Here is a 13,514-nt window from a genome sequence, read left to right on the forward strand (position 1 = left end):
CACCGCGGGAACTCTCACCACCATGTCTCAGCTAGGAGACAACCAGTCACCAGGGCCCAATGGCCACGATGCAATGGTTGACCAGCTAATGAGGCAACCCGAGAGCTTCACATCTGACCCAGCACCGGTCAATGAGCCAGAACCTCGGCAGGAATCTCAAGAGGCCCAGCAGCTCCAACAGCCAGTGACCATGCAGAATCCAATCCTCCAAGTCATTGTCCCTAGAGTTCACAATCACAGCGACTACAAATACCTTCCGGGCCATTTCAAGGTCCGGCGAATTTTGCACATCGAATCAAGCAATCCCGAGAAGCCGGTGTACACCGTTCGACTTGCGAGCGGAGAACGAGAGATTGTCAGAGCTACCCTGATACTTTAAATTGTTGATCTATTTGTCTAACCTTTCTTGCTCATTTGGTAGATGACACCCCATCGACTCATGCGTCTTGAAAATAGCACGCAAGCTCTGGATGTATTCAGTCCAGAAACGGAATCTGACGACGAAATTCTAATGGTAGGTTCTCGAGCCACCGCACGCAATCTCTCATTCGGGGGGGACGGGGCAGAAGATGGGACAGGAGATGGAGAATGGAAAATGGTTGATTCCGGCAGTCGAATTTTACGGCCACGCCGCCATATTTCTACTGCGCCTGGCCAGTACGCTGCGTTCTACCGGACCCAAAGCAGCTCCAGTTCCGATGAAAACCAGGAAAGCTCCAGTGATGAACTCAATGAGCGCCAGCCCTCAAGACGGCGTAGGTTGAGCCGACGTCCAAGAAGACAGATTCCATCATCCAATGAGGACGAGGAGTCACCTGCCCCCGAACCGCCAACGCGTGTTTCCACTCGTCTCCGCAAGAGCGTCCGCAACAACCTGCGTGAACGATTGGAAGATGACCTTTCGGACGCAGAGGGTGACGCTCCTAAACAACAGAAATACGCCGGAGCCCGAGAAGCTTTCCCCGTTCTTCAACGAGATGATGAATTCAGACAGCGACACTTTGCATGCTGTTCTACCTGCAATTACTACGAGGACGATGAAGTTAAAGGACCACTTGTTTTTTGCCAGGGCTGCACTTCTTCATATCACCAACAGTGTCTTGGTCCCCGCAGTAGCAGAGAACACCTTGTCACAAAGATTGATGAGGAGCACTTCATTCTTCAGTGTCGCCGCTGTCTTGGGGTTGCACACAGCAAACACGATGTTTCTCCTCACCTAGGCTCTTGCGCTGTTTGCAAAGAAAAGGGCCCGATGTCACAGCCACTCCGGGTACGTCTCTCCTCCAAGGAAGAGCAGCAGCAACGCATCGCAAATGGTGGTACGGACCCTATTACCCCGGTCGACATGGCTCAAGTAAACAGCATCGATAACATCCTTTTCCGGTGCGCGAGCTGCCATCGAGCCTTCCACATTGAACACCTTCCGGCGAAACCAGATCATGACCTCACGGAGGTATTTTGCGAATACACGACGCATTGGCAATGCCAAGAATGCTCTGATGCCCCAGGTGAGATTGAAGCTCTAGCTGCTTGGCGTCCCTGCAATTCACCCTTCAAGGGCTCAAGACAACCCCTTGTTGAAGTTATCCCGGAAGTAGAAAAGGAGTATCTCGTCAAGTGGAAGCAGAAGTCATACTTCCGGACTAATTGGATGCCTGGAGACTGGGTTTGGGGCGTCAGTACTGTCGCCATGCGTCGAGCGTTCTTCAACTCTCCCAAGGCCCGGAATCCAATTTGGACAGCTGAAGAGGCGATCCCGGAGGAGAATCTACGAATTGATATCGTCTTTGATGTTACCTTTCCAGATGGTACCGACCCGGAGGATCTGAATAATCCCGAGCTTGTTCAAGAGGCGTTTGTCAAATACAAGGGCTTAAACTATGAGGACTCGGTCTGGGAATCGCCTCCGGACCTAAATGACACTGCTCGATGGGAGGACTTCGAGCTCGCTTTCAATGACTGGTTGTACCGAGACACTATCGAGCCCCCAAATCGAAACACCCTCAAGAAGCACCTTGACTCTGTGCGGCGCCAGAATTTCGAGAGGGATCTGGTCTTGGAAACTGAACCCGAGTTGATCACCGGTGGCCAACTCATGGAGTATCAGCTAGACGGTGTGAATTGGCTTTACTACATGTTCATGAAGCAGCAAAATTCCATCCTAGCCGACGACATGGGCCTGGGCAAGACGATACAGGTTATTGCTCTTTTTGCCACCCTTATTCAGAAACATCAGTGCTGGCCATTCCTCGTTGTTGCCCCCAACTCAACTGTTCCCAACTGGCGGCGTGAGATCAAGAAGTGGTCGCCGGGAATCCGAGTTGTCACATACTATGGCTCAGCTTTCTCCCGCCAGATGGCGAATGATTACGAAATGTTCCCCCAGCGCAACAGAAAACTTCGATGCCATGTGGTGATTGCCTCGTACGAGAGCATGGTAGATGAAGAGGCGAAGAAGGCTTTGTCTAGAATTCATTGGGGAGGGCTGGTCGTTGATGAAGGACAGCGTCTCAAGAACGACAAATCACAGCTGTATGATCGACTCTGCCGAATGAAGTTTGACTTCAAGGTTCTTCTCACTGGCACGCCTCTGCAAAATAATATTCGGGAGCTATTCAACCTGATACAATTCCTCGACCCCGACAAGGATGCGAATATATTAGAGGAGCAATACGGAACGCTTACTACGGAGAACATCAGATCTCTTCACGACATGATCCGTCCGTTCTTCCTTCGTCGTACCAAAGCTGAGGTGTTGCCATTTCTTCCGCCCATGGTGCAAATTATCATCCCCGTGTCGATGTCTGTCGTGCAAAAGAAGCTGTACAAATCGATCCTGGGAAAGAACCCGCAATTGATCCAGGCAATCTGCAAGAAGCAGACTGGCTCACTGAACAAAAAGATCGAGCGGCACAACTTGAACAATATCTTGGTACAGCTTCGAAAATGTCTTTGTCACCCTTTTATCTACAACAGAGCCATCGAGGAAATGACCAGTGATCCTATTGTGGCTTTTCAACGCTTAGTAGAGGCTTCTGGAAAACTCAGGTTGCTAAATGTGATGCTACCCAAACTTCAAGAGCGTGGACACAGGGTCCTAATCTTCAGCCAATTTCTGGAGAACCTAGATGTTGTTGAAGACTTCCTCAGTGGTCTTCAACTTCGCTACTGCCGCCTAGATGGAAATTTGACATCTCGGCAGAAGCAACACCAGATCGATCAGTTTAATGCGCCCAACTCTCCGTTCTTCGCGTTCTTGCTATCAACTCGATCAGGGGGTGTGGGTATCAACCTTGCCACTGCTGACACTGTCATCATCATGGATCCAGACTTCAATCCAAAGCAAGACCTGCAAGCTTTGTCCCGTGCCCATCGAATTGGCCAAAAGAACACCGTCTTGGTCTTCCACTTGACCACTCGGGGATCAGTGGAAGAAAAGATCATGGAAATGGGCAAGAAAAAGCTCGCACTGGATCATGTGCTTATTGAGCGCATGGAAGCTGATGAAGACCAGGAGGATTTGGAATCCATCCTCAGGCACGGTGCTCAAGCTTTATTCAATGACGACAAGTCTCTCGACATCCATTATGATTCGGACTCTATCAACAAGCTCCTCGACCGCAGCCAGGCCGTAAAGGTTGAAAAGATTGCGTCAGATACCCCCGCTTCCTCGACCGATCAGCCACAATTCAGCTTCGCACGTGTGTGGCAGAATGACAGCGGCACGCTCGAAGAAGTCACCGAAACTGAGGAGACGCCTGTTGATGCCACTGTTTGGGAGGAAATACTCCGTGAGCGGGAGCGCGATGCCAAAGAGGAAGAATACAGAAAGGCGGAGGGTCTTGGGCGTGGTAAGCGTAAACGAGCCGCAGTCAACTACCAAACTATCAGAGAGGACGACGACGCTAACGAGCGGGGGGCGATGATTTCCTCTCCTGTCAAAGCGCGCAAGGCAGGCGACAGTGACGTCGAGTTCCAGCAAGAAGAGGAAGCTGCGCAAAGCGACACTACGTCAAATGCAATTGAGAACGCGATGGATATTCAACAGCCGACTCCTACCCAATCGAAGTCACTTTCTTTCAAGCGTGTCCACAACCCGCCACCTGAACCACCTCTCGGCCTGGATGGCACCATGGATTTCCCTGCTCGCTGCATTGCATGCAACCAGCATCACTTGCTCGGCCACTGCGCCTTGAAGAAAGTGGGACACGAATATTGCCCTCTGTGTGGCCTAGCGCACTTCGGCAGAAATCGTAACTGTTCGCACTTCAGGTCTGAGACTCAGGTCCGCCGCATGCTGGATGCGTTAAGCCGGAGCAATGAAAACCCAGACCATGTTCGTTTGGCCAAAAAATACCTGCAAGGTACCCTCGGTCACCTGGCAGCTCAGGCCCGCATACAGGCGCAAAAAGAGGCAGACCTACTAGTGCCACGGATCTCCTTGGCGCCACGCAGTCAGCACATCGAATGGCCTGCCCAGCCTCCTCCTGCGGCTATAGTTCAGCCCCCGAGGAATGATCCGATGATCATTGACCTTACTTAGGCCCTGGTGCTCCTCAATCACATCGTGTATACTCCTGTGGCCCTCAAACAGCACAATCACTCGATGGTTGCTCACGAAGGGGGTTCTTTATATTTGTGATTTACAGAATCTTACGGAGGAACGTACCTTCTTGCAAGGTATCGTCTACCGTGATTTTTTCTCTCCTTTTCAGACTGTCCCGCACAGACTGAGACGTTAAAACTAGCCTGGACCTTTTCTTTTGCCTTTCTGATGAGCGATGATTATGATACCCGGTTGATCTTAGCATACATCATCCTTTTTTTAACCATTCCATCATGTCTTCGACTGCCCAATAACGTCACTCATTTTTAGCCTCCAAGAAGGCTAAACTACGTTAGCCACCCTTTGACGGTCATTGGAAAAGAGGCTCTTCGTGCTACCACGCTCGTAATTCTTGATGGCGTGCGTTTGATCACCGGAGGATAGTAAATCCACAGGTCGGCCCCCAAATCTAGGGTAGTATTCCAGTGCGAGTGAAAACCTTTCTGTTCCTCAGGATACCCGGTCCTCCAGAGGCATCACTCAGAGATCAAATTCGCGTCCCCAGAGACTGCATGCCAAGCCTGTGTATCGTACTCCACGACTCCTCTTTTGCATCAATATTTTGGCTATCTAGTCTTCAAGACAGCTTCCCAACGAGTGCCTCTGCGAAGGCCAAGGGTATCGGCGTAAAGGCACTCCCTCTGTGTCATTGAAAGCTGAAGGAGGTTGAAACGTTGAAATGTCTAGAGTGCATAAGAAAAGTCATGGGCTTTGTTGCTCTTGAACCAGAACCACCAATTGCAGGACACGATAGCTTTCAAAGGCTTAGTGACGGGCCTGTGAACAATGGGTCCTGGGGTGGCGGCGGTTCGAAGGTCGCGTGTCATAATTCAGTGCCTTTAGATATAGGGAAAAAATGTAGAAAAGCCTTTACAAGCTCAAATGTCAACCAGATGCGTGCTGAATTCAGCCGGTTGAGGTCGGCAGCATTCATTCATTATCTCAGTGTGTCCCAACATCAAGCCTTTGAATAGAATAAAACAGACTTGTACTATCCAAGGATACGATACACCTCTGGATTCTTTCTGTATGCTCATGTTATGTCGAGAGCTGCATACTGGACCCGCTGATAGGCATTGCCTCAAGTTGACAGTGCTCAAATAAGCTTATCTAGACTTCTTCAGCAGTATCTATGTCCATTTCGCCGGCTCAACGAGCCGCTCAACCAATCCATCATCCCGTCATTCTATTGTGTTGTAGAAGATTTGGTTCACAATAGCCAGTTGGCAAGCGTTATCCCAATTATGTCCTCATTGTAGGCGGGATGAACCGTAAAATAAGTGAATCTCTTTCATGCATGGCAAATTCCAGGTAACGGTGGCACTCCACTGTCAAGTGAAGTGAACCCACGCGCGTGAGCTTCAGCCAGGAGTGTTTCTTCTCCCCATCTTCTTCTATTCTTGAATCTTCGACCTTCTTCCCATCTCCCATCTTTTCTCTCTCTTCTGTCAACCTTCTCCACCACCCAGCTCCTCCTCTTTCATTACCATAACTAAGACTGTTTTACATACAACCTCCCGGCTTTCAAACTTCACTGCCATAAGAATAGCTGAACAGAGTTCACCATGAGCTCTCAGGCTCGTCCTTCGTTCTTTTGCAGCCGCCCCAACGGAGTGCTGACTCCGCTCATTGCGCTGGATGACTTGCCCGCTCAGGTCACGATTCGCGGTGTTGCTCGTATCCTGACTGCTGGTGAGACTCAAGGAATGACCAGCTGCGGTGTTGTTGCTCCTCGCTCTGAGCCTTGGACTCTCGACGGAACTGCTCCTACCTCTCATGGTGGGATCATCAACAAGGGTGACCTCGCTGAACTGCAGGCGGTGCTCCTCAAGATCATGGCTGATGACAACGTTGCGACTCACCTTCGTATGTCCATCAAGGGCATTCTGTACCGTGGTTTGGATGCTGCTTACATCCTTGATACCCCTGCTTCGAATGCTGCGGCTGGCCAGTCTACCTCGCCTGTCTTGTATGATAATGCTGCTGGCAACGCTGGCAACACCGATAACACTGGCAACTACGGCAATTATGGCAATGGTAAACAGGTAAGGCGTCCGTGTCCACCTATTCTATGCCCAGTATCTCTGACCAGAGTTCACTGCAGCAGAGCCTCAACCACAAGAAGGAGTACTGTTCCTACTGGATTCGCCACGGCGAGTGTGACTACCAGCAGCAGGGTATGTATCCTCGAAGTACTCTCACCTACAGTACTGGGCTAACTGGAATGGTTGTAGGCTGCCTGTACAAGCATGAGATGCCAACCGATCCCTTCATGCTTGAGAAGCTTGGCCTTCGCGACATCCCTCGCTGGTACCGTGAGAAGTACAATGTGCCAAGTCTGCTGCAGCCCAGCTTTAGCAACCCCCGTGGACCAAACCACCATGCAATTGTTGACCAGCCTACCCCAAAAGCTATCCAGTACCATGCCACCACTGACAATGCCAGCACCACTGGTACCAGTGGCACCAACAATAGCACCACCAACAGCACCACCAACAGCCACCCTCACCGTGGCGGCCGTTACAAGTCTCCCCGTGGTGCTGGATTTGGCGCTGGTAAGGGCCGTGGCAACGGCATCCCGAACTGGAACAAGAACGGAAACCGTAGTGGCTTAACTCAGACCTCCGCGAACTACAACAATGCCACTCCTGAGACCTCGTCCCCAAGTACCAGCGAAAACTCATTCAAAATCACCACCGGCACCAAGCTCGATCTCCTGTCTGACCATGGGGTCTCTCGCCTTTCTGAACCTGATGTTATGGCGCAGCACATCCTGGACAAGGACGGTATAACTCGCAATTCCCTGTCTTCTCGCCTCAGCCAGCTGACTACCACCCCGGGTGGATTCAATTCCCCCATGAACAAGGAGGCCGAGAAGGATCCCTTCCGTACCAAGTCTCGTCGTCTCTTCGATTTCGGCTCGGATGGCGGTGTCAAGCTCCCTCGGGGAGATACTAAACCCCCTGCCTTCAATCAGTTCGCCAATCGCACTGAGACCGAGACTGCTGACAAGGCCGCCTCCTCGGCCGCTACTCAGGGTGGCTCTTCCAATTTCTCGGCTTCCCTGCTGAGAGAACTTGTGGCTACTTCGGAGCCCATCCATCCCAGCGAGGTCCTGCTCAACTGGGGTGCTATTGGCGAGCCTGTGCAGCGCCCTACCTCTACCATGACCGACACTAACCTCAAGTTCCCCTTCGACAGCCAGTACCAGGACTACCTCCGCCCTGTTTCACGTGCAGACTGTGCCCAGTATCGCATTGATCCCAAAAAACCGCTCTCTCGTCTGGTTATCCGCCGTTACTAGACATGTGATACGATATTTCACAGACATCTTTGACCATATTGCATGAGATTGATCATATGCACGAATTACACCTTGATCTTTTCCGTTGACGTACTTACCCTGGACCCTGTTCACCCGGGCATTACCATGTTTCCGTTTCGAGATATGCCCACATTGCCAGATAAAATTACCTGTCTGTTATGATATAAGCGATTTCATCTGGCAACATTGAACAACCATGACAACCAATCCTCGCTCGCCATTTTTCCCTCTGTGCGGCGCCACCTGGAAACATGAACAATTATGGAGGAGAGATACGCGAGATGATGAGTGGTTAATGATTTGACGACTGATTCTGACGAACATTGATGTTTTCTGCTGCGATGGCGTTCGTCGGAAGTAGGTCGGTTGTGTGCGCCTTTTCCGGTTTGCTTTGTACTTTACTTTTCTGTGGGTTGACTTTCACTGTTCTCAAATTTCCGCGTGCTTAGGACCCATCTTGTACCCTCGCGGGAAACGAGATATCCTTGACATGCCGGGCCTGAACAAAAGCGAGCATGCTGGAGGCTGGACGAAGGGTGTGAGACGGAGGATGCAGGTTGGAACCCTCTTTCTTGAAGGGATCCGATAGCAACGGCCGACTCCCTTATCTCCTTCTGGAAGCAACCATATGGGAGGACATATCAATTATTTTTATTTTTACCCGCTTCTGCTTCGATCTCGTAGTGTTGTAAATGCAAGGTTAGCATGTAAGAACACGGTTCTTTTCACGGCCCGTCGGACTACGGGCCATGTGAAATATGCAACGCGTGGTAGAAGCCTGGATCATTATCGATTCATTCAGGAAAATGGCAGCGAGGCACCGGTGACTTGGAATAAAATGGCTATAGTACATTGAGAAGAAATAGGGCCGATTAAACCCCTTAGAAAATGCGCCCGCGCCTCGCAAATGTCTACCGCAGTTGTCTTACACCCCAGAGAAAGAGACCATGCAAAGCATAACTATACATTGCCAATCAAGACACCTCACCGGCGCATCGGCCTCTTCGATGGCCGCGCTCCAACCTTAACCGCAACCTTCTCCCGCTCCTCGGCGGCGCGGGCTTTCAGCGCCGGGTTAAGCTCTGGAAGGACCGAGACGGCCTCAGAGACAATCTGGTTGCCATCAATGACAGCTTCCCGTATCGACTCGGCATCCAGTCGCTCCTTGCGACGCGCCGCCAATTGTTTCCGGCGCTCTTCGGTCATGTTCCACGACTCAGGGAAATGAGCGCGGAACTTGGGCTTGTGGTGGCGCAAATCGAGCGGGACATCCGCGAACGAATCGCCCTTCTTGGCCTCTTGGATCAGCGAGTTGACGACATCGGCAAGATACCGCTTGTTCTGTGCGCGAGATCCGAATTGTTCGGTGGACATCTTGACAATGTCGGTCTGGGGGTTGTAGCGCGGGCCAACCAGCTTCAGGAAGGTCTGGCGCTGAGCCTCGGTGAGGTACTTGGGGGTCAGGTCTTGGGATGCAAGCTCCACGACCACCTTAGGTTCAGCTGGATGTTGCTCGCCCATGTATGTAGTGTAGCGGAAGCGGAGAATGTGGGTTTCGGCGGGCAGTGTGAAAGGTTTGGCAAGCTCTAGAAAGAGGCCGGAGCCGCGGTTAGCACCTCCAGAGTAATCACAACGCAGGGTTAAGATCTTACTGCTCAGCATTGGCATATCCCATGCCGCAATGCGGGCATATTCTCTCATCTCCCGATGCAGTTCCATCTCAGCATAGGCCATTGAGGTGATTTCGTCATCTTGAATCTCTTCGTCTCCGTCCTCCACCTGGGCCATCTCGTCGCCATCGTCCTCGGCCCAGAATCCGCGGACCTTAGACCGAACATCTTCAAAACGGATATCTTCCTGTTTGTCAATCTGATCGACGCTCTTCTCGAGCTCCGCAAAAGCCGCGGCGCGCTTCTCGACATCATTGAAATCGGCAACAATACGGCGGTTCTCGGCATCAAAGGCTGCCCGCTCTTCGGGAGACAGCATATCGTACATGGACCTCTCCTCCTTGGTGAGGAGATCCGGCGAATATTCGGGAGCAGGTGGGTAATCCTCCGCTTTGAGGTCCTTCGGGGGAGGAGGAATGACCGGGTCCTCGGTCACGAACCGGAAGGGCGACACGGAAAATGACCGGGCAGGAAGAAATCCCGGGCCCCTTTGAGCCAGGGCTCGGGCAGAGCGCGACAATGACCGAGCAACACAAGCCATTGTTGCGGGCGTTGATATGCGGATGGATTTGCGGAAGTGCCTTTTTCGATGTTTTCCACCTCCGAGTCCGATCCGATCTAAGCCTATTTGGGAGGCACGTGATCGATTCCATAGCAAGAGCGGCGACCACAACGTCTGCGATGATTCCACTTTCGACACTCCCCAGCTTCTCGATCCTCAGTAATTTTAAATACGTTATTTTATCATCATGAAACTGTGTTTTGTCACAGTAGGAGCTACGGCGTCGTTCGAGAAGCTGGTTCAGGCAGTTCTCCAGGAATCGTTCTTGGCGGAGCTGGAGAAGTACAACTTCACCCACCTCTTGGTTCAGTATGGCAAAGGCGGCCAGCACATCTTTGAAAAATATGCTACCGAGAGAGTCAAGAGCAGCGATCGGGCGCACGGCTTAGATATTGGTGGCTTCGACCTCCGGCCCAGTCTAACTGAATATCTGCGCATGGTGCAGGAGGACTCTTCTAAGCATCAGGAGCTGGGAATGGTGATCAGCCATGCTGGTAAGGCACCTGTTCAGTTCTGGATAACAAAGTCCATGGAGAGTAACCGTTTTTCAGGTACTGGTTCTATCCTGGCCGCTCTTCGCGCAAGCGTACCATTGGTGGTAGTTCCCAATCCCGATCTCGCCGACAATCACCAGCAGGAGCTCGCAGATGAACTCGCATGCCAGGGGTATGCGGTAATTGGCAACGTTGCGTAAGCTCTCCCACTTCCTTCTCAGCTGAGATGACACTCCTTATCTGACGATCGACTCAGAGATCTGCCCAGCACTGTTGGCAAAGCAGCGAACCGGCGTGAGCGTGCACCCTTCTTTTTGAATGCCAGCAAAAACAGCTTGGACGTGCCCCTGTCGGATGAGCTTTCGTTCGTGGACTGAAACTTCTTGGTCTCACACTTGGTGCATGCAATGAGGTGTTTTGCATCTCCGCATCAATTCTGTATTGAGGTATGATGCTCTATTGTCGCTTTCTCCAAACTTTGGAGGAGGGTCATTGGATCCGGACTAGGAAAGGGTGTAGTAGCTCACCTCCTTTTTCTCACAGTGGCTTTCTCTCTGTTCAAAATTTGGCAAAATCCCGAGATTCCCATGCTCCTGCGTCGCTGGCGGGAAGATCAAAGAAAGCATTATCTTGCCCACAGCACCATACTCGGCACGAAACAAGCGCATGTGGTGTATACCTGCTCGCTCCCCTTCACAGCGTTTCGTCCTGTTCGCCTCCCCATGGCAACCATTTTACATACGTCTAAAACTCCCTTTGGTCTTTCCAGTCTGAAGTGGGCAGCTGGAATGAAGTCTGTTTCTTTGAACAGCTTCAACATACCAGTAAGATCCGGGCCCAAAGGAGCTACCAGCGCATGCACATAATGCATTAAGGATACACAAAATATTCCCCGAGGACAGTAAAATAGTCTCAAAATTCATTCAACTGATGATAAGATGTTGGTCTTCATATCTCAACAGTGGCGTCATTACAAGGGTTACAAAATTGCTCTCTTTCGAACAGTTGCCTGGCCCTGCTGTTTGTTTGAATGCGGCCGGTCTACTAGACCTACTCCTAAAGTACCAAAAAACAAATCCTCAAAGAAAAGTCCCTGCAAGACCCATCTATTAGGGCGGAAGGGAGCCCCAATTGTTGCTTATGTAGATATAAATGTACAAACAACTGCGAGTGTCATTTCTTTGAGATGAACCAGCCGAAGTGGATGCGACCCCATCGGGGACCATCATTGGCCCAAGCTTCTTGTTGACAACTCCCGACGCGAAGCCGCAGAAGCCTCCACTCCTGACGCCCTCGACAGGTGAACGTTGTCAACCACCATTGAGACAATACATGCTTTCTTTTTCCGAATCCGCCTCCGATATCCTGAGTCGTCGATCCTAGGCCGTGGGGCCGTCTCAACTACTTGCGCCTCGACTTCCCGACCCCCGTATTCCTCCTTTCTCACCACTCCCCGCAATGGCAGAGGCTACTCTTCACAACGTGCCGATTGTCATTGACAATGGCAGCGGAACCATTCGAGCCGGCTTCGCGGGCGAGGAGATTCCTTCATGTTATTTCCCGTCGTTTGTCGGCCGGCCCAAACACCCACGGGTCATGGCCGGTGGGCTGGAGGGCGATTCATTCATCGGCCAGCGCGCGCAGGAACTGCGCGGTCTCCTGAAGATTCGGTACCCGCTCGAGCATGGAATCGTCACAAATTGGGAGGACATGGAATCGATCTGGCACTACGTCTACGAAAACGAGCTCAAGACCCTCCCCGAGGAGCACCCCGTGTTGCTCACGGAGCCGCCGCTGAACCCTCGCGCCCACCGTGACATGGCCGCCCAGCTCATGTTCGAGGCTTTCAATGTGCCAGCACTCTACATGTCTATCCAGGCTGTACTATCTCTTTATGCGTCTGGGCGCACTACCGGTGTCGTTCTAGACTCGGGAGATGGTGTCTCTCACGCTGTGCCAGTATTCGAAGGCTTCGCCATTCCCAACAGTATTCGAAGGATTGATGTCGCCGGTCGCGATGTTACAGAACAGATGCAGTTGCTCTTGCGAAAAGCTGGTCATGTGCTACATACCAGCGCCGAAAAGGAGGTGGTGCGCATGATCAAGGAGAAGGTCTGCTATGTGTCGCTAGACCCAAAGCGCGAGGAAAAGGAGTGGATGAACAGCTATCACAAATCGGATGCTAAAGCAGTCGACTATACTTTGCCTGACGGCCACAGGATCAAGGTAAATCATGTCGATGCAACGCAGCCTACTTTTGGACCTACCACTTTACTAACGTGTACCCTCTCTTTGTTGTGCAGATTGGTCAAGAACGCTACCGTGCCCCTGAAATCCTCTTCGATCCTGAACTCATCGGCCTCGAATACCCCGGTGTACACCAGATCGTCCAGGATGCTATTACTCGCACCGATCTTGATCTGCGCAAGTCACTATACCTCAACATTGTGCTCTCCGGTGGATCGACTCTGTGCAAGAACTTCCCGGACCGCCTCATGCGTGAGATCAAGCGACTTGCGGTCGAGGACATGAAGATTCGGATCTCTGCACCTGCGGAGCGCAAGTATACCACATGGATCGGAGGTAGCATTCTTGCTGGTCTAAGCACCTTCAGAAAGGTATGTGGAATCATTGAGGTAGCAAATCACCTGAGCACTTCATTAACTGACTCGTATAGATGTGGGTGAGCGCGGATGAGTGGCACGAAGACCCTGAGATCATCTTCAAGCGATTCGCCTAAAGTAGCGTCTTTTCTAACTATCAAGGGTGCAAATTCCGCGACATTGCTTCCCTTCTCCCCGACGTGATCCTCCGATGCCTCCCCATTCTCTATTACAACATGCCCTCAATGCGATTG

The 13,514-nt window shown here is 51.5% G+C and overlaps 5 protein-coding genes across 5 annotated transcripts; 4 read left to right on the forward strand and 1 right to left on the reverse strand.

Annotated features, from left to right (window-relative positions):
* Positions 1-22: 22 nt before the first annotated feature.
* On the forward strand, positions 23-4,543 carry N7482_003690 (uncharacterized protein; the record flags this gene model as incomplete). Its single annotated transcript, XM_056685815.1, has 2 exons — positions 23-355; positions 422-4,543. 2 exons carry the CDS (start codon positions 23-25, stop codon positions 4,541-4,543), a joined length of 4,455 nt encoding a protein of 1,484 aa, XP_056544557.1.
* Positions 4,544-6,171: 1,628 nt separating this feature from the next.
* Positions 6,172-7,910, forward strand: N7482_003691 (uncharacterized protein; the record flags this gene model as incomplete). Its single annotated transcript, XM_056685816.1, has 3 exons — positions 6,172-6,651; positions 6,714-6,783; positions 6,841-7,910. The coding sequence occupies 3 exons, from the start codon at positions 6,172-6,174 to the stop codon at positions 7,908-7,910; spliced, it is 1,620 nt and encodes a 539-aa protein (XP_056544558.1).
* Positions 7,911-8,915: 1,005 nt separating this feature from the next.
* On the reverse strand, positions 8,916-10,142 carry N7482_003692 (mitochondrial 37S ribosomal protein mS35; the record flags this gene model as incomplete). The annotated part of the gene is made up of 1 exon (XM_056685817.1): positions 8,916-10,142. The coding sequence occupies one exon, from the start codon at positions 10,140-10,142 to the stop codon at positions 8,916-8,918; it is 1,227 nt and encodes a 408-aa protein (XP_056544559.1).
* Positions 10,143-10,350: 208 nt separating this feature from the next.
* On the forward strand, positions 10,351-11,034 carry alg13 (N-acetylglucosaminyldiphosphodolichol N-acetylglucosaminyltransferase catalytic subunit ALG13; the record flags this gene model as incomplete). The annotated part of the gene is made up of 2 exons (XM_056685818.1): positions 10,351-10,853; positions 10,914-11,034. The coding sequence occupies 2 exons, from the start codon at positions 10,351-10,353 to the stop codon at positions 11,032-11,034; spliced, it is 624 nt and encodes a 207-aa protein (XP_056544560.1).
* A 1,081-nt stretch (positions 11,035-12,115) lies between these two features.
* On the forward strand, positions 12,116-13,397 carry N7482_003694 (actin-related protein ArpA; the record flags this gene model as incomplete). Its single annotated transcript, XM_056685819.1, has 3 exons — positions 12,116-12,883; positions 12,961-13,275; positions 13,335-13,397. 3 exons carry the CDS (start codon positions 12,116-12,118, stop codon positions 13,395-13,397), a joined length of 1,146 nt encoding a protein of 381 aa, XP_056544561.1.
* Between the last annotated feature and the right edge of the window lie 117 nt (positions 13,398-13,514).

Source organism: Penicillium canariense, assembly GCF_028826845.1.
Source record: "Penicillium canariense strain IBT 26290 chromosome Unknown utg000002l_segment0_segment0, whole genome shotgun sequence".
Lineage (NCBI taxonomy): Eukaryota > Fungi > Ascomycota > Eurotiomycetes > Eurotiales > Aspergillaceae > Penicillium > Penicillium canariense.